Source organism: Vombatus ursinus, unplaced genomic scaffold (assembly GCF_900497805.2).
Source record: "Vombatus ursinus unplaced genomic scaffold, bare-nosed wombat genome assembly UNPS02014832.1, whole genome shotgun sequence".
Classification (NCBI taxonomy): domain Eukaryota; kingdom Metazoa; phylum Chordata; class Mammalia; order Diprotodontia; family Vombatidae; genus Vombatus; species Vombatus ursinus.
Window position 1 is genome coordinate 16,359,459 of NW_020954610.1, and position 25,880 is coordinate 16,385,338.

The 25,880-nt window shown below is 36.9% G+C and overlaps 1 protein-coding gene across 3 annotated transcripts in view; it reads right to left on the reverse strand.

Annotated features, from left to right (window-relative positions):
* The window catches only part of ECPAS (Ecm29 proteasome adaptor and scaffold), a 158,156-nt gene extending 132,859 nt beyond the window's left edge, over positions 1–25,297 (reverse strand). The window contains exons 1-2 of one of the 3 annotated variants that reach the window (XM_027839068.1): positions 23,279–23,355; positions 15,189–15,299 (exon numbers count right to left, since the gene is read on the reverse strand). In XM_027839068.1, the coding sequence (XP_027694869.1) occupies positions 15,189–15,210 (22 nt within the window). In that variant the 5' untranslated portion in view covers positions 15,211–15,299; positions 23,279–23,355. Of the gene's footprint in view, positions 1–15,188; positions 15,300–23,278; positions 23,356–24,257 lie in introns of those variants that run through there. The other 2 variants (XM_027839069.1, XM_027839066.1) reach the window with 2 other exon arrangements.
* Between the last annotated feature and the right edge of the window lie 583 nt (positions 25,298–25,880).

Below are 25,880 nucleotides of genomic sequence, written 5' to 3' on the forward strand. Positions count from 1 at the left end.
GTAGAAATTATAAATACAAAGGAGAATGGAAAGAATTATATGAATACGTACGGAGTGAAGCAGAACCAGGGAAAAGTTACACAAAATAGCTACAAGGCAAATGGGAAAAACAACAGAAAAATAATCAAAATAGAATGCTGCAAAATTATAAGTAACTCAGATAAGTACCAAAGAAAAGATATGACACCTCATCCAGCCTTTTTCACAGAAGTGGGAGAACATGAGTGTAGAACACTACATATAATTTTGACTTTTTTATATTGGTTAGCTCTTTCTCTTTTTTTTATTTTAAGAGCTAACTTTCTAGGAAGAACATAGGAGAGATACAGTGAGAAATGTAGGTAATATAAAAACAAAGGATATAAAAATTACTCCTAAGAGATTTTATAAAATAACAAGATAAACAAGATAGTGAATGTATTAAAACAATTCTGTTTCCTGCCACAATGCCTTTGCCCAGTTCTTGAGACATTAACTAATGATGGTATGAAGCCATCACAATTACATTTAAAAACTAGGCTTTTCTTGCCCAAAATGATGTACATGTGTCATCTATAAAAACTTTCTCTTCTGCTACTGTTTCTGTGGAAACTATTTTCAAGCCTGTTTCAAAATTATTCAAAGAGTGAACATGAGTTTCAAACTCATTTGTTAAAAACATAAAAGTAGGGGCTAGATGGCACAGTGGATAGAGCTCCACCCTTGGAGTCAGGAGGACCTGAGTTCAAATACAGTCTCAGATACTTGACACTTACTAGTTGTGTGACCCTGGGCAAGTCACTTAACCCTGACTGACTTACCAAAAAAAAAAAAAATATGCTTTGAAAAATATAAAAATTAACAGCTTTCAATTAATTTGCAAAAACAACTGATTTATAGTGAGGAATGATGGAAATTTAATGGACAAATTTCAACAAAAACCCTTAGCTAACTGCAATATGAGATAAAGAAAGGGATATCACGATTTAGGAAAAGCGGCCAATGAAGCATTTCTTCCATTTGGATTTACACATCTTTTCGAAGTATCTTTTTCAACTGTGACAGCCATTAAAACTAAGTGTAAAAATAAACTGATCTTAGAAATAGATCTCTGAATTGCTGTACCAGGGTTAAACCCATATTGTCAAAAATAATTAACATATTCAATCACATTGTCCTTATTAAAAATATTAATATGAGGAGCAGGTAGGTGGTACAGTGGATACCGCACCGGCCCTGGAGTCAGGAAGACCTGAGTTCAAATCTGCTCTCAGATAAGACACCTGACACTTACTAGGTGTGTGACCCTGGGCAAGTCACTTAACCTCAATTGCCTCGCCCCCCCCAAATTAATATTTAGTGAACAAAAAGTCTGAATTATTAATAAAAGAGAAATTACTTTATTATTTATTTAATATTTTATCTCATCTTTCTAAAATTTCTATTAGGGTATATATGATATGGTGTGCATAAAAAAGGCAGTACAGGAGTATGGATACATAGTTTACATATACATCTATATTGGAGAGTGACTGCTCAAATTTTTTTACTGATGGGATACATGATTTTAAAATTTTGGAGACCACTGGATTAGACACCTGGCAATAAAACTGGATGAACCTGGAACTGGTTGGACGGCAGGACTCAAAGAGTAGTTAACATTTAAAATATCAACTTAGCAGCAGGCCTCCTGTGAAGTGCCCCAGGTATCTATGTAAGCTTAGCCCTGTATTGTTTAACTTTTTTATCAACGACTTAGTTAAAAGCAAAGTTGGAATACTCATAAAATTTGAAGATGATAAAAAGTTGGGAGGGATAGCTAACACAATGACAAAGTCAAGAATCAAAAAGATCTTGAAAGACCAGTACACTGGCGGAATTAAGAAGAAATTTAGTAGGGATAAATGTTCAAGTCTAACACTTGGGTTCAAAAAAATCAACTTCAAATTTTAAATAAAATATTAACAAGGAGAATACAGCATTATGTCACAAGGAACACCTCAGTTTCTTCATCTGTAAAATGAGCTGGAGAAGGAAATGGCAAAACACTCCAGTATCTTTGTCAAGAAAACCCCAAATGGGGTCACAAAGAGTTGGACACAACTGAAACAACTGAACTACAACAACAAAAAAGGAAACAAAATAATCACTTTTTGCAGATGATACAGTATACTCTAACTTCAACTAAAAAACTGATCAAAATAATTTTAACAACTTCAGCAAAGTTGCAGAACATAAAATAAAGCCACGTAAATCATTAGCATTTCTATATATTACCAACAAAACTCAGCAAGAAGAAATAGAGATACTCCATTTAAAATAACTGCCAACAGTACAAAATACTTAGGAGTCTACCTACCAAGACAAACCTAGGGACGATATGAACACAATCACAAAACACTTGTCACACAAATAAAGACAGCTCTATACAATTGGAGAAATATTCACTGTTCATGGGTAAACTGAGCCAAATAAAATAAAAATGAAGATTCTACCTAATTTACTCAAAGTGCCATACCAATTAAACTACCAAAGAATAATTTTATAGAACTAGAAAAAAATAATACAATATTTACCTAGAAGAACAAAAAGTCAAGAATATTAAAGAAATTGATGAAAAAATGTGAAGGAAGGTAGCCTGGCAGTACCAGATTTAAACAATATTACAAAACAGTAATCATCAAAACAATCTGGCACTGCTCAGGAAAAAAGTGGTAAATCAACGAACAGATTAGTTATATAAGTAATGTAGTAAATGACCATAGTAATCTGATGTTTGATAAACCCAAAGATCCAAGCTTTTGGGGAAGAACTCACTATTTGAGAAAAATTGATGGGAAAACTGAAAAGCAGTTTGGCAGAAACCAGGGGTAGGCCACCATCTAACACCACATAACAAAATAATGTCAAAATGGGTAAATGATTTAGACATAAAGGGTATTATCATAAGTAAATTCAGGGAGCATGGAAAAATGTACCTGTCAGTTCCATGGATAAGGGAAAAGTCTATAACCAAACAAGAAATAGAGAGGATCATGGGAAGTAAAATGGATAATTTCAATTATATGACATTAAAGGGTTTTTGCACAAACAAAACTAATGCAGCCAAAATTAGAAGGAAAACAGGAAACTAGGGTGAAAATTTTCACCACATTTCTCTAATAAAGGTCTCATTTCTCAAATATATAGAGAACTGAGTCGAATCTAAAAGAACAAAAGTCATTCCTCAACTGATAAATGGTAAAAGGATGTAAACAGGCAGCTTTAAGAAGAAGAAATCAAATCTATAAACAGTCACATAAAAATGCTCTAAATCATTATTGATTAAAGAAATACAAATTAAAACAACTCTGAGATACCACCTCACACCTATCAGATAATTGACTAACATGATAGGAAAGGAAAAGGACAAATTCTGGTGGAGTTGTGAGAAAAAAGGTACACATTGTAATGTACTGCTGATAAATTGTGAACTGCTCCAACCACTTTGGAAAAGAATTTGGAACTATGTCCAAAGGGCTATAAAATTGTGCATACCCTTTGATCCATCAATACCACTATGAAGTTTGTATCCCAAAGAGATCAAAGAAAAGTGAAAAGGACCTATTTGCACAAAAATATTTAAAACAATTCTTTTTGTGGTGGCAAATAATTGGACATTGAGGGGATGCCCATCAACTGTGGAATGGCTGAACAAGTTGTGGTATATGATTGTAATGGAATTGCTATAAGAAATGATGAGCTGCATGCTTTCAGAAAAACCTGAAGTCTCACATGAACTAATGCAAAGTGAAGTCAGCAGAACCAGCAGAACACTGTACAGTCACAGCAATATTGTACAATGACCAACTGTAAATGACTTAACTATTCTCTGCAATACTATGATTCAAAGCAATTCTGAAGGACTTATGATGAAAAATGCTACCCACCTCCAGGGAAAGAACTGATGTGAGTCTAAATGTAGATCAAAACATATTTTTTTCTTTTTATACTTTATTTTTCTTAAGGTTTTGGTCTGTGTTTTCTTTTGCAACATGGTTAATATAGAAATATGTTTTACATGACTGAACATTGTAATCGATATCTAAATTGCTTGCTGTCTCAGGGAGGGGGCAGGGAACAGGTGAAGGAAGAGGATATGGAACTCAAAACTAAAAAAAAAAGGTTAAAAATTGTTTTTATGTAACTTGAAAAAATATATAAAAACTTTCTCATAAAAAATGAAGTGACAAGCAGAGATTCAGAAAAAAAACAAAAAAGACTTATATGAAATGATACAAATTGAAGTGAGCAAAACCAGAAGAACACTGTACACTAATTATCGTGTAATATATATCATGCAATATTGTAACAATGATCAACCGTGAAAGATTTAGCTACTCTGATCAAGACAATCATCCAGGACAATTCCAAATGACCCTTGATGAAAAATGCTTATGAAAAATGCTTTCTCCAGAGAAAGAACTGATGAACTCTGAGTACAAACTGAAGCACACTTTTTTTCACTTTATGTTTCTTGCATTTTTTTTTTTGCAACATGGCTAATATGGAAATATGTTGTACATCACTTCACATGTATAGCTGACATCATACTACTTGCCTTCTCAATGGGTGAGGGGGCAGGTGGGGAGAGGAAGGGAGAAAATCTGAAACTAAAAATGTTAAAACAACAACAGTATGAAATACTTGGGAGTTTACCTATTGATGGGGTACTTGTACTAGGACCCCACTTCCAAGATCATATTTCTCCCTAGCCTCAAAAACACTATTCCTGACAGTTTCCCTCCATCCCAAGGACCCTATTTTTGGCAATAACTCATGAGTGGGTCCAGTGAGGCAAACTATCTCTCCCTGTTACAAAAACAAGCTGACCTCTGTAGAATTTCCTTTGTGTGAACAGGGCTATCTTGTACCAGCAGAATTATCAAGTACTGATGGCCACAGTTACTGTATACAATTCAGAGGTCAAGCTATAGACATCAATTACTGAAACTATCTTGTTACAGACAAAAAATAAACCTTTTAGGAAATCTCTCTTACCCCCCCCATTTCCAGTTGTGAATAAAGTTATTGTACGTTATCACCTAATTAACATACTTGCCACATAATTCACTACTTTTTCTATATAAGCTTTAGCATCATTCTTGTTAAGTTGCAAGTTCCCTAAGGAGCTCTACCCATCATGGCAGGTTCCTTGAGAATCTTTGCCTGCTGTATAGTATGACAATAAATCTTTAGCACTCTGACTTAAAGAATGCTTGAGTTTGTGAATTCATTCTAGACGACCCTATCCTCCAGTCTTTGAGGGTTCTCAACCTCTCTACCGCAACACTATCAAGACATATATAGGAACCATGTAAACACAATTACAAAATACTCTTCACATAAATAAGTATCAATAATTGGAGAAATATAAATTCATCTGAAGGAATAAAAGGTCAAGGATATCAAGGGAAACTAAAAAAAATAACAGGAAGGGGGCTTAGCAATACCAGATCTCAAACTATACCACAAAGCTGTATCATCAAAACAATGAGATACTGGGTAAAAATAAGACAGCCTGATCAGCAGAACAAATCATGACAACAGTATTCTAGTGTTTGATAAACCCAAAGATCTCAGCTACTAGGGCAACAACTCACTATTTGACAAAAACTGTCAGGTAAACTGGAAAGTAGTCTGGCAGAAACTAGGCACGAACCTTTTGTTATACTATATATTAAGACAAACTCCAAATAGGTACCTGATTTAGACAAAAAGGGTGATATAAACAAATAAGTTGAGCATGCAAGAAATTACCTGTCAGATCTATAGCTATGGAAAGAATTCATGACCAAATAAGAAACAGAGGTTCACAGGAGATAAAACAAACAATTCTGATTACATATTTAAAAGTTCTTGCACAAACAAGGTCAATGCAGCTAAAATTACAAGATGTAGAAACCTAGGAAAAAATCATTGCAACAAGATTCTCTGATAAAAGTCTCAGTTCAAAGTTATATAGCGGAGTGAGTCAAATTTGTAAGAATAAGCCATTCTTCTACTGAGAAAGGGTTAAAAGATATGAATAGGCAGTTTTCAGAGAGGAAAAAAATCCAAGCTGTCAAGAGCCATTTGAAAAAAATGCTCAAAATCAATAATAATCAGAGAAATGCATATTAAAACTGAGAAACTACTTCATACCAATCACATTGGTTAAGCTGACAAAAAAGGAAAATGACAGGTGTTTAAATGGGTTGTGGGAAAACAGGTACTTTGAGTTATTAACTGATCCAGTCATTCTGGAAAGCAATTTGAAACTATGCCCAAAAAGCTGTTAAACTGTTCACACCCTTTGACCTAGAGATACTGTTACTAGGTCTATACCCTCAAAGAAAGTGTTGGTTTTTCTCTTCTTTGGAGGTCTTCAAGCAAAACCTAAATGAGCACTTGTCAAGCATATTATGGGGCAGCTGCCAGGTCTGAAGTCAAGAAGACTCATCTTACTGAGTTCAAATCTTACCTCAGACACTTACCAGCTGAGTGATGGGCAAGTCACTTAAACCGGTTTGCCTCAGTTTCTTACCTGTAAAATGATCTGGGGAAGGAAAAAGGAAACCACTCTGGTATCTTTGCCAAAAAAAAGCCAAAAGGAGTCACAAAGAGTTGGACACAACTGAAAAATGACTGAACAATAAACAACATATTATAGTGTGAGATTTCTTTCAGGAATGGGTTGGACTACTCCTCAACTCATTCTTAATTGTCAATGAGATTTCCATTCTCATTAATCCCATTCTTCTTTCCCAATCCAAATCCTATAGTTAACCAGCTCAACTCTACTGTTTTGTATTCTCTAATCCCTTGCCCCATAGTCCTGCTTCACAATACTTTGCCAAACTCCAATCCTGTATTATCCCACTATTTTGTCACCTACACTCTTACTCACATACTGCTTTACAAACCTGAAGGAAGTCACACAACTGAAGTGATTAAATCACAAATCTGTTTATGTAACTTTGTGTCTCAACATAGCCAGAAAATCCTTTTACTCCTCCTACCATTCCTTCACACACGGGCTATACATCAAACCTTCTCTTCTGCCCTCAAACCTTCCATATCTCTCCTCATCCCCATTCTATCAGCTGAAGATCTTACTTTATTGAGAAAACTGAACCATTTTACTATGAGTTTCTTCTTCATCTTAAAACCCTTTGGACATCCCATAGACACTTCAAATGCAACATGTTCAAAACTGAGTTCTTTTTCTCAGTAGAGGGTGCTACTATTCTTCTACTCTCCTAATTTAGCAACTGTGACATTATCCTCAACTCCTAAGCCTTACTCACCCAATACATCCAATTAGTTGCCAAATTTTGTTTCTTTCTCTACATTTTTTTTTGTCTAAGTCCCTTCTCTGTATTCACATAGCCATTCCACCTTAGTTCAGACTCTCATCACCACTGACCTGACCATTTCAACGGCCTCCTAATTGGACTCCCTGCCTCAAGTCTCATTCTCCACACAGCTGCCAAAGTGATTGTTTTGAAGTGCAGATGTAACCAATGTCACACCCCTACTCAAACTCAGGTGAATCCCTACTGCCTTTCGTATCAAATATAAATGTATGGCTTTTAAAAACCTTCACAACCTATCTTTCCAACTTCATTATGCATTCTTACCATTTTGGAATTCTAAAGTCCAGCAAAATTTGCCTTTCTTCTGTTCTTTTACACACACGGTCCTCCACCTCTGTCTCAACTCTACCTCACAGAATCCCTCAAACTTCAAGACTGAGCTGAAGCACCACCTTTTACATGAAGTCTTTGAGTCTAACTGTGAATGCTTTCCCCAATTACCTTATATTTATTTTTGTTTATTCTGTATATACTTACATATGTACGTATATATTTTCCCCAACAGAAAGCAAATTCCTTAAGGTACTGTTTCTCTTTTGTCTTTGTATCCCCAGTGTAGAATATAGTATCTGACACATAGTAGGTCCTTAATAAATGATTGTTGATTGATCACTGTGGAAATCCCTTACAAATCTGAATTTCAACACTTCTGTTACTAACAAACACATTAAGATCTAAATAACAGGTCATTTCATCTCAGTACCTTCATCTGTAACATGTTGAGGTTGCATTAAATGGTATCTAAAGTCCCTTCGAGCTCTAAATCTATAACTCCATAATAGAAAAGAAATTCAGTGTGTATGGATGACCTGAATCAACAATGTCCACAGTCACCCAAATTAACACAGATTTAATGCAATACTAAAAGAGCAATGAGTTTCTTTATTGAACTGGCTAATATCATAACAAAATTTAAATGTTTAAAAACAGCAAAAATACTCTGAAAAGGAAAAAAAAAAACATAAAAAATGGTCTTGGATTTCCAGACTTTGAAATACATTAAAAAGTGTTATCAAACCTATCTGGTACTGAGCCAGAAAGAAAGCAATAGAACAGAAAAAGGGTTTCAAATATCAAAACATCAAAGATTTTTATAAATGTATATAAGATAAAAACTAAGGAAGAGCTTCTTTATTTTTTAATGGGAAAGATGGTTAATAATATTTACAAAGTTAAAAACAAACCTCAAACCATTAAAAATACACATGAAATTTCAGCTGGATTAGAGACATATATAAAGAGAATAAAGAAAGCAAGACATTTTTACCTCACTTTACTGCATAAAACTATATATTATATATCTTACTGGAAGGCAGATAAAAACGTAGTGAGCAAATAAAAGAAATTATTGGTAAATATATATGTATATATTCAATTTCATTAAAGTTTTACATTCTTTACAGCAAAAATATAGCATTATCAAGATAGAAAAATAAATTGCGGAGAATAGAAGGCAGATTTTTTTAAATAAGCATTTATTAAACATCTATTGTGCCTAAGCACTGATGAGACAATGGCAAAAACCAGAAAATCTGTTCCTTCAAGGAGCTTATATTCTACTGAAAGAAGCAACATGTATACAGATAAAGAAGTAAAAATATATATTAAGAACATAAAAAGTATGTTCTGAGCAGGAATGGTAACTGGAAGGACCAGAATAAACTTCCTGAAGGTGTTATCATTTGAGTTGAGCTTTGATAGAAGCTAAGGATCCTGAGGAGGAAGTAAAGAAATAGGAGTATAGGGGCAGCTAGGTGGCATAGTGGATAGAGCATCAGCCCTGGATTCAGGAGGACCTGAGTTCAAATCCAACCTCAGACACATAACACTTACTAGCTGTGTGACCCTGGGCAAGTCACTTAACCCCACTGCCTAACCAAAAAAAAAAAAAAAGAAATAGGGGTATAGCTTAAAGGAACATATGCATTGAGAACAACTGAGTACATGATGAAAAGTAATGTGAAATAAGCTTGTAAAAATAGGTTAGAATAAGACTGTGAAGGGCCTTAGAAGGTAAACATAGGAATTTCTCTTTTAGTGTAGAAGCAAAAAGAAGCCACTGGGACTTCTTGAACAAGGGAATGACACAGTCAGTTTTGGGAAGTCTCTATGACACCCAAGTGGAGATTATAGCAAGTAACTGAAAGATGACTGGATCTCTAAAGAAAAATTAAAGTACCTGCACAGAGATGCCAGTGAAATGTATGAAAGGTGAAGAGATCACAGGGAGAGGCCAACAACTAGGGTACACTCACTCATAGATGAGACATGGATGATGACAACAGCAAGTATACTCAAAAGGATCAGAGAGGTAGGCACAAAACCACAACAGAACAGTGTCACAAAAATTCAGGGAAGAGAGAGCTCAGTAGTCAGCTCTTCAAACACAAAACGCAATCACCAATTGATAAACAGTCAGATAATTGTGAATTCAATTCAACAAATGTTTAAGCAACTACAAAGTACTATACTGTGCAATGAAGAAAAAGACAAAATTGAAACAGTACTTGTCTTCAATAAGTTTATACTCTACTAGGAAATACATAATACATACACAAGTTCACAAAGTAATTTCAAGTAGGAAAGTTAATGACTAGGGGAAGGGAGGTATCAGTTGCAGGCCTAAATCATCATGCAAGAGATGTATTTGAAGGAAGCCAGAAATTCAAGAGATATAAGTGACAAGTAAGTACATTCAAATCATGGTACACCAAATGCATAAAACAGCTAGCAGGTCAGTTTTTATGGAAGAATATGAAATAATACTGAACAGGTAGATGGGTAACAGATTTTGAAGGACTTTAAATGTCAGACTGAGACATTTGTCTTCTATACTAGAGGCAATAAGTTAGCCATTGAAGAAGGAGCATTTCTTTTTAGAAATATCAATTTGGTAGTTGTGTGAAGGATAGATGGGAGAGGCAAGGATAAAAGAAGAAACACAATAATAATACCTCACAAAAAAAGCAAAATGAGATACAATAATAATAAGTAATAATCACTTGGAAAATGTTCAACCTCACTAATAATAAATTGAACTAAAACTACTTTGAGGGATCAACTCAAACCTACCAAAATGGCAAAAAAAAAAAAAAGTTTAAAATGACAAAACGATACTAGCAGATGTGGAGAAACAAGTACAAATACTGCTAATGGCAGGATTAAAAGATTCAAATTTATTAAATATATGAAAATTCTTGAAGTAGAATTTGTTTCAGAAATATCAAAGTAGGTGTAACTCAAGAAGCAAGGTTCCATTTTTTTTTTTTACAACATACAGAAGTTTGTATCACGAATGCAATTTCACTGTTGTATACACTTAAGATTATCAAATAAGTAAATGTTTGAATTTACCATCTAATATTACCTAACTCAGTGAGTAGCCACAACTAATGTATTTCCCCTATGCCTTAGTTTTTCCACATGAAAAATGAGGAATGGAATTGTGATTCACTTCACTTGAGGTAGCTTTTAAAGTTATTGGATCAGGGCAACTAGGTGGCCCAGTGGATAGAGCACCGGCCCTGAAGTCAGGAGGACCTGAGTTCAAATCCGGCCTCAGACTTATAACACTCACTAGCTGTTTGACTCAGGGCAAGTCACTTAACCCAATTGCCTCACTAAAAAAAAAAAAAAAGTTATAGGATCAAATACTTTAAAACTAGAAGACAGCTTTGAAATGATATAATCAAACTCCCCCTTCAGAGGTAAGGACATTGACACACAGAGGTGAAGTGACCTGCTCAAGGTCACAACGGTAGTGAGCCCTACCTGGGACACTAGGTCCTCTGAGTCCAAATGAAGCTCTGTGTGTGTCTGTTCTAGAAATACAAGAACTATATGAATATGATTCCTAAGACAACCTTATAGTACATCTAATAAACTGTCCATGTTTTTCTTAACATTAAGGAGATATTTCTTAGTGAGTTTTAACAACAACAATTCCACGTTTGTTTTTTAAAGAGCTAAAGACTAGCTTCCTAAACAATCAGAAAACACATATTCTCAACAAGATTTTACTTAGACTTTCTCTAATTAAGTTTTATTTTTCTTGGGAGAAGGCAATAAATCTATTCCCTCCAACACAACACGTTCTATTACTTCCATGTTCCAACCCAACTATGAGACAAGAGTGAACAGCCCCCTGCAGGTGAGACATTGGGCAAGTCACAACACCTCAATGGGCTTCAGTTTTCTCATTTGTAAAATACGGCGCTTGAGTAAATAATTTCTCATATCCGTTCCAGCACTAATATTTCTATGATCCTAGAGATTAATAAACAAAGGGGGAAAGGGAGAGCAGGGCTGGCACTTTTTCTTTCTGTACACACTCACACGCGTGCACACACATACACACACACACACACAAACATTTCTATATACACTCTAGAACACAAAAGGGACACCAAAAGAATCTTATTTGTAATCATGGGCAAGTACTACTCAGGTATGCCAAAAAAACAGAAATAATTTGAAACCATGAGTCTCCATTTCATGCCTTTTACTTTTAAAAAAAAGAGTATTACAAAATTCCATATTATTTTTGAACTGTCCTGCTTATCTGTGCTTCTTTATGAACTTCCTTCTGTTCTGTGCATTTTAAAAAAATGTTTCAATGGCCCTCATTTTTGGGTATCATTATTGCTAATTTCTCCTCCCCTAACCTCTCCATTAAAAACAGAAGGAGTAATAAACCCTTAACACAAAAAACCTTAAAAAACAATCTAAAATTGAAACAAAGTTTACATTCCTACTAGAAAAGAATGTCTAGATTACTGCCTAAAGCACCATGAGTCAATTAGCATCTAGAAATACAATGTATTTTTGGAGAGAATTTGTCAGGTGACCATGGATATATACTGTCACTTAAAAGGAAATCTGTTCCCTAAGGTCTATGCCCTTCTGGTTCATATTTTAAAAAGATGACTTATTACACATGCACTCTAAGAACCAAAAAAAGAACTTCTAAAAAATGAATAATCTTACTTCATAAACAACAGAAAAAGGGTCTTAGAGAGCCAAGGAAAAGGTAACCAAATTAAAAAGAAAAACTTTTAAAAAATGAAAATATTCCCCTGTAGACAAGGGTATTTCATTATTTACAATACATGTAACACATTCCTAGGATGACTGTGTTGAAGACCTATAAGTGATTACTTCCTATAAATTACTAAATTACTAGTATTACCTCACTGAGTATTATCGGATTCCATTAAGGAATTTCTGAATATTTACATCTGAAATTCAGAAATCATCTTCCATAGAATCTTATGAGTGATACCAATTTCTAACTTTCTCTTAGGGGATAGGGACCTCAGAATTGATAAACCACAGTAATAAGTTTAGCATTCCAATTTTTCTAATGACTTGACATTAAAAATGACACTTGTAATATCCCAAAGCATAGTGGGATGAAAGCTAGATTCAGAGTCAAGAGGACCTTAGCGCAACCAGCTGCTTGCCCACTGTCTTGGGCAACTCACCAAACCTCCCCAAGCATTAGCTTCCTAATCTCTAAATTAAGGAGGTTTGAACCACATGACTTCTAAGGTCCCTTTAACTCCAAATTCATGATCCTCTGCCAATGTATAATACTTGTTAGGAATAGAAAAGCACAATGTTCTGTCACTACACTAAACCTACTCTTCTTCTTCAAGTATAATTATAGATGGGAAGTAATTGACTATTCTGAAGGAAAAAAGAAAAAAAAAACCCGCATACATCTGCATGAGTTCTGCAATGCTTGGCTTTGCTTTTTTTAAAAATCGGACTCGTTACTTTTTCAATCCCATATGGCTTACTAATATAAGAAAGCTATTAATACGTTAACCCTTCCTTAAGCTCATTCATTTGCCTCTAATAAGTGTATTATAAATGATAACATGCAGCATAATGAGGATAAAAAATGTGAAAGCAAAAAATGAATTTACCTAACATAAATAATTCTAATTTCACCTCTCCCAAAAAAATAATTCTTCTAATCCCCCACTTCCTCTGTACCTCCCAATTTCACTTATTTATTTCTGCTGTCCTGCCATCAGTGTTTCCTGGGTTCTCAACAGTCCGTGTGCTAGTAAAGCATAACCTCTGCAAAGTACAGGAAGAGTTAGTGAGATAGTCATCACCTTTGACACTTGTCATGAGCTGATGAATTTTTTTTTCCAGCTACAACAACAACAAAAAAACCATAGGAAATATTTGAGGAGATCAAGGAGTACCCATACTTAGGAAATAGTAAAGCTTTGAAAAGAGCAAGTACCAGGACCAAAATGGAAAAAAGCAAGCCAAAGTTTAACTGACTCTACGCTAGACACTATTAGGTCCATTTCATAAGCTATACTTTCCCTGGAATCCTACATTATGATATCATAGTATCTACAATTTTTTCCTTCACTATCAACAATGTATTAAAAAAAAAACAGCAGAAATGTAGTTGTGATGTGGTAGAAAATCTAGTGATATTGAGAGCCATCAAATATACCATACCAGCATAGAACTGAGTATACCACCATCAAGATCAAATGTTTAGTTAAAAAAGAATCAGTATCATAAAAAATTTGCAATTTTTTCAGTTGAAGAATTCCAAGTGTTATCAGGTACATATGAGTTATGAATGCCATTTTATTTGCCTAAGACAAAGTTAAATTTTTTTAGGAGAATCAGGGCCAGAAAGGAAATAGGAAAATACAGAATTCCCTCACCATCAAGACTATATTTATAATGTCTCTTCTTACCACAGAGTTAAAGTAACCAGTTCCATTCAATGTCCCATTCCAATCACATTTAAAACCAACTTCTACATGCGGACAAGCAAATTAGTTTTCTAGAGTCAAGCTAATAACCAGGAAGTTCCACTATTAAAAGAAAATGATGGTCGGCATACAACATCACTTTAATAGGGTTGGGTTTTTTCCCCTTTTACTGGACATGAATATTTTCCTCCTTAAAGACTGTAAATATTGCCAAAGAGTAATGAAAATGATCTGATTATAGATTCTTCTACATTTTATCAGTATAGCTTACTGCTTAATTAAAGGGGAAAAAATTGAGGAAAACACAGTATGATGCCAAAACCTCTTTTTGCTCAGAGGGCATACAGAATGAACTTTGCCAGTAATCCAAAAAAATTTAAGAAATCTGTAAAATATAAACTCTCAGATTCTACTCTCAGTTACTAGTATTTAAGCCAATTGATTCATAAATTTCTGAATACAAAATAAGAAATGAGAATCATGTTTGGAAAGGTTGATCACCTGCTCGCTAAACTTTTTCAAATCTTGCTCTAAAAATAACTATCATCTTAGGATGAATATCTGAGAGAACTAAGAACAAGAATTTAGTCAATTGCCCCAAATTCTAACTCTGCTCTGTCAATGACTAAGATGTCAATTTTAGTGCTTCAGTTTTCCCTTTTAAAAAAAGACATCCACCCACACCAGAGAAAATTTACAGTAAGTTATTAATTAATCCTATACAAATAAACAGAAACGCAAGGTATAAAAATGGCTCTAACAACATTTTATGATTCTAACTAACCCAACTATTTTCAATTCTGTAAACTTGGCTAAAATAAAAAATTGCAATTTCTTTAGTTTATATTGATATCCTGACTCCCCCTCCCCCAATGGAATACAGTGTTACTGGAAGGATACATGCATGCACATAATGAAATTTATTCCTCTGGCTTTCAGGATTGCCAGGGGGAAAACGTGAAATAAGGAACCTGAGAGAAAGCTTCAAATTGATGGTATGTATTCCTTTAAATGCAACTACATAATAAAATATAGACCCTAAAGAGCTAAATCTACTAACCTCTACAGTCAATGCGAGACATGGTTTATCCAGCCTTGACAAAAATCCTCTGGACCACCAATGGCATTTGTTCATCCACACGTACATATGCAATTGTTTAAAGAATCTATTCTTCAGAGTACGAAAAAAAGAAATACAATTTTAAGATGCAAACTTATAGAGCTGCCACTTTTAAAAAAAATTTTTTTTTAAAAAAGCACTTTTCATTTTTAAGCCAGTATCTTTGAATCTGATGTCTTGGGTTTCAACTCCAAGGTAAGGAAAAACTGTTAGTTAACACCAGGATGAAAAAAAAATGAAAACAAATGTTTCCATATAAACTTTTTTTGAAATACAGGTAACAAAATGCTAAACATAAAAAAAATCCAACACTAAAGTACATTCTACTTTTATTTCAAAATACACTACCAAAGCAACATGGTACAGTAGAAGGTGCACAGGATTCAGAGTCATCGAACCTGGATTTGAACCTCACTTCTGTCACTAACTGTCTTGATCAGGTCATGTTACCTCTTTAGGCCTCCATTTCCTTTCTAAAAAATGAGGGGAATATACAAGATGGTCCTAAGATCCCTTCTGAATCGAAGATATTATGAACTAGGGAAAGCCCATTTTGATGTAGATTTTGATGTAAGATTTGAAATCCTTATTAAAGTACATGTGAATTAGTTAATAAAGTAGTGGTAAGTAAAGGTTCAGCTTTTCAGGATTTGCTCCTTTTGATTTTTTGGCCCAGATCACTGCAGGGAACTCCTTGTGTAGAAACAGTTACTGTGACCTGCAACTAGTCTGTAATTTTTAAGAGTTAGAGAGTTGTCCAGGCCATTGAGAAAGTTAAACTACTTGCCCAAGGTCACACAGCTAATGTATGTCAGAATAAGGACTTGAATCCAGGTCTTCCAGGCTCCAAGCCCAGCCTTCTATCCATGGAGACAGGCTGCCACTTAAAGAATAGTTAAGATTTATAATTAGCAGAGTATAGATCTGTACACAAATACAATCATAACCTACGTTTGAGATCAAACATTTTTAATTACTCCTAACATTCTCCTGTTAATTTACTCAGCAAACACTTTTTCATTAATACAAAGGTAAACTCCAACCTGGAGGTTAAATTAATGAAATTTTATTATAAATGAATATATCAGCATTCATTCAGGAAACCGAAGTACTTTTAAATCCTGTTATAAAATATAGATCCAAATCTCCCTTCTATTACTTACTATACCTTCATGACCCTGGTCCACTCAACTTAACCTCTCTGGGTCTCAGTTTTCTCATATGTAAAGTGAAAGGAATATAGTATATAATCTCTAAGCAACCTTTCAGCTCTTAAAAAAAATTTTTTTAATCCTGTGTAAATTTTCCGCTAAAATCATGTGAAAAATGTTCAATCTCTCTTAAAGGAGCAAAGATATCAGTAAACTAAAGCAAATTTAAACATCTTTAAAATAGTTTACATCTCAAAATTTGAACAAAAGTGTTGTCAACTCTACTGCAGAAACTAGGAGTGTTGCATAAAGACATTAACTCTGAGGAGGTGGAAAGGCCTACATATACTATAGGGCATACAACTATAAAAATGAAAATTCATCTTATTTGTTTGAAAAAGGATTAGAATTCCCTCACATGCAACAGAATCTCTGTATTTCATTCAGAACTCTTGGGATAGTTTGTTGCCCAAATTTGAGTAAGATTCCACCCCCATAATTTTTTTAAATGAGAAATAGAGATGAAAAATATTTTTAAAACACTTGTAATGTCAAAGGGTTTCCAATACAGGATCAAAAAGTCTGAATTTCTTCTTTTTCTCAAAGCCTGTCAAAGATGAAATATGTCCTGCTAAAAATATATAATCTCAAACCATGTTACTGTCAAACTTTTATTCCAACTGGTACAAGTACGAGGAAGATATGATGGAGTCCAAAAAAATTAAGAAATGCAAAGGTCACTGGCATACATTTTGTTGTTCGAGATAACAAAAGAAAAATATCCCAAAGTGTCCCCCCTATCTAGAAATCAAAGCTAACTAAAATTAGAGTCTTTTCAAAAAGACTTTTTGATGGGAGATTTGAGAACTAAAAAATGGGAAAGTACTCAGCATAATTGTTTTTTAAAGAAATACACTGCCTTACTTTTCTGGGAACCAAAACTCTCTAAATATAAATTTAGTAACAAAATAAATGCTCCCAAATTTGTTTGATCGTTAGCTCCCCAAGGCTGAACCTTCTTATTATTTTATTGGACAGAGGTGTGGTAATGCTTTTTATTGACATTGTTATTTGTATTTTACACTTACATTTTCAAAATGGATAAATAATTCTCAAAATGCTAGAGTGATGGTCAGTAACTTTTCCCCCTATGTTTAAGTGCCATCTAACAAAATATACTAGGCAGGACTAAAATGGAAGCTATATGCTCAAACTGCTGGAATGCAATAATACTGACCAAAATTTTAGCATGTCAACTTAATCAAATTAACCTCAACGGAAATGATCTTATCAATACTCACAATCCTCCCACCGGTATTAGCATTTTGTTAAAAGAAACATGAGTTGTATTATAATATCACATGGAGAGAAAAGAATGAAAGATCAGAATGGAATGTAATAATCTCAAGGCTCAAGGAAGAGAACAACCAAACCAACCAGTTCATAAAACCTGGAAAGCAAACTGTCTTCATTTTTATCCTTCCTGTTCAGATAAAAGCTGACATCAAAACCTGGAAGGTGAAAAGGTTGATTTTAACATACAAATTAATGAAGAGATTTTCCAGGAAGATTAGAGAGGGCCTTTACTTTTACTCCTGTCCTTTAGAACAAGCCTCTCTTTAGGGTTATAGCATTACATTAAAAAAAGACATTCAGATACCCACAGTTCTGTTAAGTGTAAATTATAAAGTCTAGCCATAGCAACCACTCATCATCAAGCTATAAGTTTATATGAAGAAAAGTTATATTTTCAAAAATGTTTAACAGCATGATATCCAATTAGTTAATTTTCAATGGCTATATATTTTAAGTCTATCACCAAATTGGATATTACTTGACAGAATATATTACAGGATGTTTTTTCTTGAATTGTCACTATCTCACTGAAGATTAAATTGCTGTAAGGATGACTTATAATTAAGAGGTGCACAATGTGAAAGTACTCAAAAACTAACCACTAACAATATACTCAGAAATTTTCCCCCTCTTCTTGTCAAAAATATCTGTCCCCTATTAATACGACTAATAGACCAACTTTTCCATTTGTTGACACAAAATAGTATTGTTCTATATACCATTCTCTGACTTGAAGACTATAAACCAGACTAGACTTTAAAGCTAAGCATTTATTCACACACTCACACACACACATAAATCTTAAAAATAACTAAAATTCTCACTTCCCATATGACACCAGAATACTGCCAAAGTATTTTCCATTATCTCCAACTTATCAGGTGATTTGATCTCCAGCTGGATCCTCTGTGGTAGTGTTTCTCAAACTGCTGCAAAGGAACCCTGAAACATCCCATTTTTTGTTTGTTTCTTGATGAATCTTACATTATTTTTAACAAGCAATAAGAATAATAATTTTAGATAATTTTACAAGCATTTTGCCAAAGTTTTCTTTTAACTGAAGGGTTCTATCACTGTGGAAAAGTTTGAGCACCAATGCTCTTTGGAAAGTCACAAACAGGAATCAGGATGAAGTATAGCTGGGCTACAATCTGGACCAATGGAGAGTATCCATCTTTAATGATATCATGGATCCATTAAAGTAAGAGTTATATACTCCAAGAAATGCCTTCCTGAGCCTTACAGATCAGGGCTCTAAACTTCTTTGTGTCAACTCCTTCTCAGAATTATTTTTAAATGCATAAAATAAAATATATAAGATTACAAAGGAAACCAGTTATAGTGAAATACTGCTATCAAAATATTGGGGAAAAAAAAAGAATTCACCAATTCTAGGCTAAGAACTTCTTTTCTAGATAGTGGCAAGGCATGTGATATTTTTTTATAAAACCAAATTAAGGTGGATCACAGACTTGGTTCATTACATTGCTTTTTTGGCCAAAAGTACCAATATCAATCATACCAATATCAAACAGAAATCAAAAAACTTAGTTGTCAATTTTGCTTTTTAATAATAGTAATTGCAAATATTTATATACTTTTCCAAGGGTTTACAAAGCACTTTTCAAACATTATCTCATTTGATCCTCACAACAACCCAGTGAGGTAGGTAGGTAAGTAGGTGTTATTATTATTCCCATTTTACAGATGAGGAAACTGAGGGTGGGGAGTTAAGTGATTTGCCTAGGGTCATACAGCTAGTAAGTGTCAAGATTTGAGCTTGGGTAAGCTCACTTTTCAATGGTTCCTATAAAGTATGGTAGGGTATTAAGTTAAAAAATTGCTGGCCACATTTAGATTTCCTGTATCCCCAATTTGTGCTGTCTCTACTATAACCATGGAAATCCTACAATCCTAGAAGACTTTTGCTTCATGAATAGTTAAAATATATTCCTCTGAAATCTTTGAGAAGAAAAGCATAGTTTCTAACATAGAATACTACTGAAAAGCTACATGAATCACAGAACACATTGGTGACAATCACATTTTCTACTTCATCTGTGTGGGTATTGTTTTTCCAAAGAGCCCAAACTCCTCAAAGCCAAAGACCTCAACATACTGCTTTTACATCACACAGCTGCTACTACTATAATAGTCACTTAATAAATAACAATTGAATTTAATTAAAATAAGTGATCTCTGGGAACCTAGCAAAGGATATAGCCATAATATAGTCAAGCTTTCAACATAATGATTGACATTTGTGTCAGTGGGGGGAAAAAGGCAAAGAGACATTCTAAAAATTCAAATTTGCACAAAATTAAAAGAGTAGCTTTTGTCAGTTTTTTTTTCTGCTATACCAGTCCAAGTTGTAAGAGAAAATTTTGCCATTTATATGAAAGTTTGCAGATTGAATGAGGTGGGGGGGAGAAACACTGAAATCAAGAGACCTGGGTTCAATTTGACCTCTCAGCCTCAGGGTCTTTATAAGATGGGATACTTGCACAACACTTTTTATGAAGAAAGTGCTTGTTAAAACTTTAAAGCTCTATACAGAAATGTGAGTTACGCCATTTATCATCATCTTAAATAAAAATGTAATTTACATACTTATGTTTTGTTTTTTTAAAACAAATTATAAACAGAAAATATAAGGCTTAAATCAATTCAAGACATTTATGTGCAGAAATTTTCTTTCAGGTTAAAAATGATGGCTCTAAATTGAACACCAGCTATTTAGGGGTTATTTGTGCATATACCTGACCACTTCTGTAAGTTTCAGAAACCAAAATAGATGGCTTAAGTTAAGAGACTTGTATAAAGCCATACTGCAAGTTATTAATAAAGCTCGTATGTGAACTGATCTATTATTTCTCCAAATGCAATTCTAGAACATTCATTTACTTCCCAAGTAGTATCACCAATAACTCACAATTTATCTAGTATGCATTTAAATACTTTCATCAATACAAGCCTGTCTCCAAACAAAATTCAGTGAAGTTGGCCAGTTTAGAAGATATAGTCAAATAATCTTAATCTGCTTTATGATTCTAATAGCAAACATAAAGTTTTAATGTTTCTTCTAGCTCAAAGGATTTCCCCCTATCATTTTAACAGATGAGGAAACTGAAGACTACAATGGTTAAATGACTTGGACAAGGTCCCCCAGAAAAGCTAAATCTAATTTATTGGCTAATAAAGTACCTTGATTTTTCAAGCTATATGACCTTGGGCAAGTGGTAACAGAGCTTGAGTTTTCTCATCCATAAAACAGGGTAATACTTGCATGACCTCCCTCACAGAATTGTGTAAAATCTCATATCTGAAAACACTTTGTAAACTTCCAAGTGCTATATATATATATATATAATTCTAAACAATTACTATTTATTCCCATATATCACAATCAGTTTGTTTCAAAATAGGGAAATTAAAAAAAATAATTAAAAGTGTTCTTAAAATCTATTATGTAGCTACTTTTATTTGGAAAACAATTGGATTTGCAAAAGATTATAGAAGTCATCCAATCCAACCTTCTCAATGTATTTAGATGACCTACAGTATCTACCTAAAAGTAGGTTCTACCATTTCCTTGTGCTCAAAGTCATCTTAGTACGGTCCTATACTAGTAACAGGTAACGTATACAGTCTGATACATCTACAACAATAGCCCTTCAAATCACATTAAACTGAGATTCACATTCAACAAATATTTACATTGTCCTACCCAGCTCCTACACAGATGTCTTTTCTTACACAGGTTAAACATCTCTAAGTTCCTTCAACCTTTCCTGACAACATGGTTTCAAACCCCCTTATCATCACAGTCACTTTCCTCAGATTCTCTTCCAGTTTCTAATATCCCTCTCAAAACATGCTTAACTTGGAAATAAAATAACAACCTCTATGAAGTTCTCTAACTTCTGCACGATACACTCCATTTTAAAAATTTCCAAACATCATTTCTTTACACTGTAGAAAAAAAGTGAAAGAAATGAAAGTGATTTTAAAGGTTCCTACTTATAAATAAAAATTTAAAAAGGAAGGCTTTCGGTATAGTTGAAAGAACAGTAATTGGAGTTTGAGGACTTGGATTCAAATCCCACTTGTTAAAATTTACTCTTTCTGTGACCTTGGCTACATCACTAAACTTCAATTTGTTTTTCTGCAAAAAGAGAAGATTGGACTAGATGACCTCTAAAGTCCGTTCCAGCTCTAGGTATATGATCCATTTTTTTGGAGATGCCAATCTTAGGCTCTTTTACATGGCAACGTACAAGGACACACATAACACATACACACAAGAAAGCTTTTCTTTAGTCCCACCAAAAAGAACTACATTTCCCATGATACATTAGAATTTAAATACTTTCCGGTGGGCCGGACCTCCAATTTATGTGATGTCACTGCTCCTTCAAAATGGCTCTGATCTTTGGAATGGTTAAAATTTTGCACATAGTGTCTTTCCCCTTGTATCGAGTGTTCTTGGAGTTCTTTCCTGTTATAATACGCAACTTTAACAACCCCTCTGCCCGAGGAGGTGTACGCCTTCCCCGCGAAGGAGGCACAAAAAGATCACCGAGCTTCTCCGGCTACCTTTTAACTAAGAAGCTAAAATGCTGGGGATGGCCGGGGAATGTGACAAGCGTCTCTTCTTTCTGAGATTCCCCTTCCCCCTCCTCCAGCATCAAGGGAAAAATTAATGGGGGAGGGGGAGCCGAGAGTCAGAGATCTCTCTTCTACATTTAACTCTTCCAAGACACCTTCATTTTAAGGTCTCCAGAGAAATGGACAGCCCAGTTGCCCCCACTCTTTGGGGAGCAAGGGGCCCGAGGAGGGGTACCTGATCCTTGCTCCCACCCATGACACATATGCACACACACCTATCACACATACGCACACCCTATAAGCATATCACACACACACCTCACATACACCCATCACACACGTACACATAACATATGCACATTCATCACACACATACGCACACATAACCCAAATCATCACGCACGTATATACATACAGGGACGCACACACATCCCTCCGTTCCACACCACCTGTTCCAAAACCTCCCAGGGCAGGGCAGGCTACGGCTGGGGGGACGAGGGGGGAGGGCCGGACATGAGTTCCGCACACCCCCTCCCCCAAAGCGAGAGGGGCAAAGATTGAGGCCCCGCCCGGAGCTGGGGTTTCAGTTTCACAACATGACGCTGCAAACCAGAGGCCTAAAAAGAATCAGGGCGGCGGCGGCGGCAGCTGCAGGAGCAGCTTCGGCTTCTCCTCCCCCGCCCGGGCCCCCCTCCCTCCACCCACCCACCCCCGCCCTCCAAACCAAAAAACGTCCCCCTCGCGCCCCCCCTCACTCGCCCGGGACTGCCCAAGGACACCGCCGCCCGGGGGGCCCGGCGGAGGACACCCCGTCGGGCCGGGCTCCGCGCTCCTGGCAGCCGCGGGGGCAGCAGCCGCCGCCCCGAGAGCAGAGGAGGAGGGGGAGCCGTTGGTCAGTCCGCCAGGGTCACTTACTGAGCTCGTCCTGAGAGGCGGAGGCGGCCGCAGCCATGTTGCACCCGGGGAAGGGAGGGAGCGAGCGGAGCAGCGGGAGGGGGCGGGGCGGAAAGGAGGGGGCGGGGCGGGGGAGGCCGGAGTGGGGAAGGGGCGCTGCGGGCCGAGGCTTGGCCGAGGCCCAGGCCGCCCCGCTCCCGTTCCCGTTCCGGCTCCTCCTCTGGCCGGGCGGGCTGCGACCTCTCCCCGGCTTCCCTTCAGGCCTCTCTCTCTCCCCGCTGGCGGCGAAATCTCGAGAGGGAGAGAGGCCGCTCTTCCTCCGACCGTTTCTGCGCGGCTCCTACGGCCTGGCTGCAGCCTCTCGGCCCTCTCCCGATCGCCCGCGGTCTCTGTCCCTCTGGGTCCGTCTGTCTCCCCCTCCCTCTATCTGTCTCTCCCTATTTCTCTGTCTCTCGCTCCCTAGTCCCCCGTCTCTGTCTCGCGCTCTCTCCTGCTGTCCCCCGACTTTCCGAAAGCCCGGCCGGGACGGGCGGCGAGGCGGCGCTGCCGGAGCCTCCTCCTCCTCCCCCCCGGGCCCGCGCCCCCCACACCGCGGCTGCGTCTCCCCGCTTCGCTCGCTCGGCTCCCTTTAGTTTTATATTTAGAAAAAGCTGAGCCATCCTCCCCTCTCCCTCCCCCCGCTCCCTCACACGCGCGCGCGCTCCCTCCCCGCTCCTCCCTCCTTCCTCCCTCGCTCCCCTTTCTCTCCCCAGCCTCGGCCGCCCCGCGCCCCCCCCTTCACAGTTGGGAAATTAACTAATCCTAGAGCTCCCCGCACTGTGGGAGATGGGGAGCAGGCGAGATGCCCCCGCGGCTCCCCGACCCTCCCCGCCGGTGCGTGGGGCTTCCTTCCCAGCCTCTCGGCGGCCTCTGACTATTGGGGGGGGCGCTCCTGGGCCCCCTTCCTTCCCCCAGCCCCTCCAGGCAATCCGAGTGCAAACGGGCTCGATGGACGACTGACCTGAGTCCACGGTGACCTCCATGGCCAGAGATGGTGCACTTCACTTGGTGGAGGAGGAGGAAATATGGGTAAGCCGCAAGTGAAAAAGGGAGAGAGAAAAAAATTGTGAGTTTCTCCCCCTATCTGTGGAAGGAGCTTGTAGCAGCCTGAAGAATTTTTCCCTATCTCCATGCGGCACCAGCGGCTTATCCGATTTTGCAAGATGTTATGTTGTAGCCATTGAATTTCTTCAATCACAAGTTGGAAGCTTCATCCTCGGAGCCGTGTGGCGCTGGTTCAGAACCTCGGCAGGCTTGTTTAAAGGGAGAGAAACTCCTAGTCATAAAAGGCCCGCTGAGCGTGTTGCGAGGCTCTGCCTGGCTCCTCCCTGCTAACTTTCAGGCTCCGACTTGATTTGGACAGTGCTGTCTGCAAGAGCAAAAAAGCACCTGCGCCATGATGCTTTTGGTTCCAAAATGCAGAATCCAGAGGTTAATAGTTTTTGGTTCTTGACTTAGAAAAAATGAAAATATTCGAGGTGAAAGGGAAAGGGCCTGGACCTGTGATTTCATTGATAAAGGGAACTACTCCATAGCCAGCAAACTAATATGAGCTGTGGGCAACAACGCCTTCCCTGTGATTCATGGTCTTGAAGAGTAATCTAGAACCCTGAGGTGATGTGTGGATTGACTTCAGGATCATACAGCCAGAATTTTTAAGAGGCAAGATTTGAACTTGGGTTTTCCTAAGCAGGCTCCAAGGCCAGATCTCTTCACATTATGCCATGCTATCTCTCAGGAAAACTAGAATTGGAATATGTTTAATATTTTATTTTACTCTTCAAACAGGAACAGGAAACAAATAGCATATTAAATCCCTTTAGGACGCTGTAGCCAAACTGAACGACCTGAATAAGTCTTGATCTCAAATTTCTTCACCTGTAAAATGAGGGGTTGGACGAGATGACCTGGAAGGTGCTTTTCAGCTGTAAACCTATAATTCTGTGACTACTCACCCTTCTTGTTCTTTGTAGTGTGCCCTGGTTACTCATCACCACCACCTATGCCTACAAATGACCTCTCCACACACATTTTCTCCCAGTTCCTCACCTTCGCCTTCTTCCTCTAAAGGGATGATAGAGTTTAGAAATCGAATGGACCTCAGAGAATCATCATCTAGCCCAGGCCCCTCATTTACCTGATGAGGAAACTGGGGGATAAAAAGGTGAAGTGAGTTGTCCAAGATCATATAGGTAGTAAGTAGTAGAACTTGAATTCAAATCCATTGTACTGTATGACTTGTCATAGCTAAATTTATACTGTAGTTATCTGTGTACATGGCTTATTCCTCCAACAAAGTCCTAAATTCCCCAGGGACAGGAACTGTGTCATGCTTCATCTTTCCATCATAACTAGCACTGTGTTTTGTACATGTTAGTAATTTTTGTTGAATTTCATTGAATTATTAAAAATTTCCTATTTATATTAGCTGTAAAGATTTTTTGGTAATTTTAGTAATGAGGGTTTTTTTTGCATATGTGTGATTTTTATTCTTCTACCTTCAGTTTACCTACATGTTAAGCAGTAGGATACCATATTTTAAGTGACCTTACTATCAAAAATTAAATTATATGACATAGGGTAT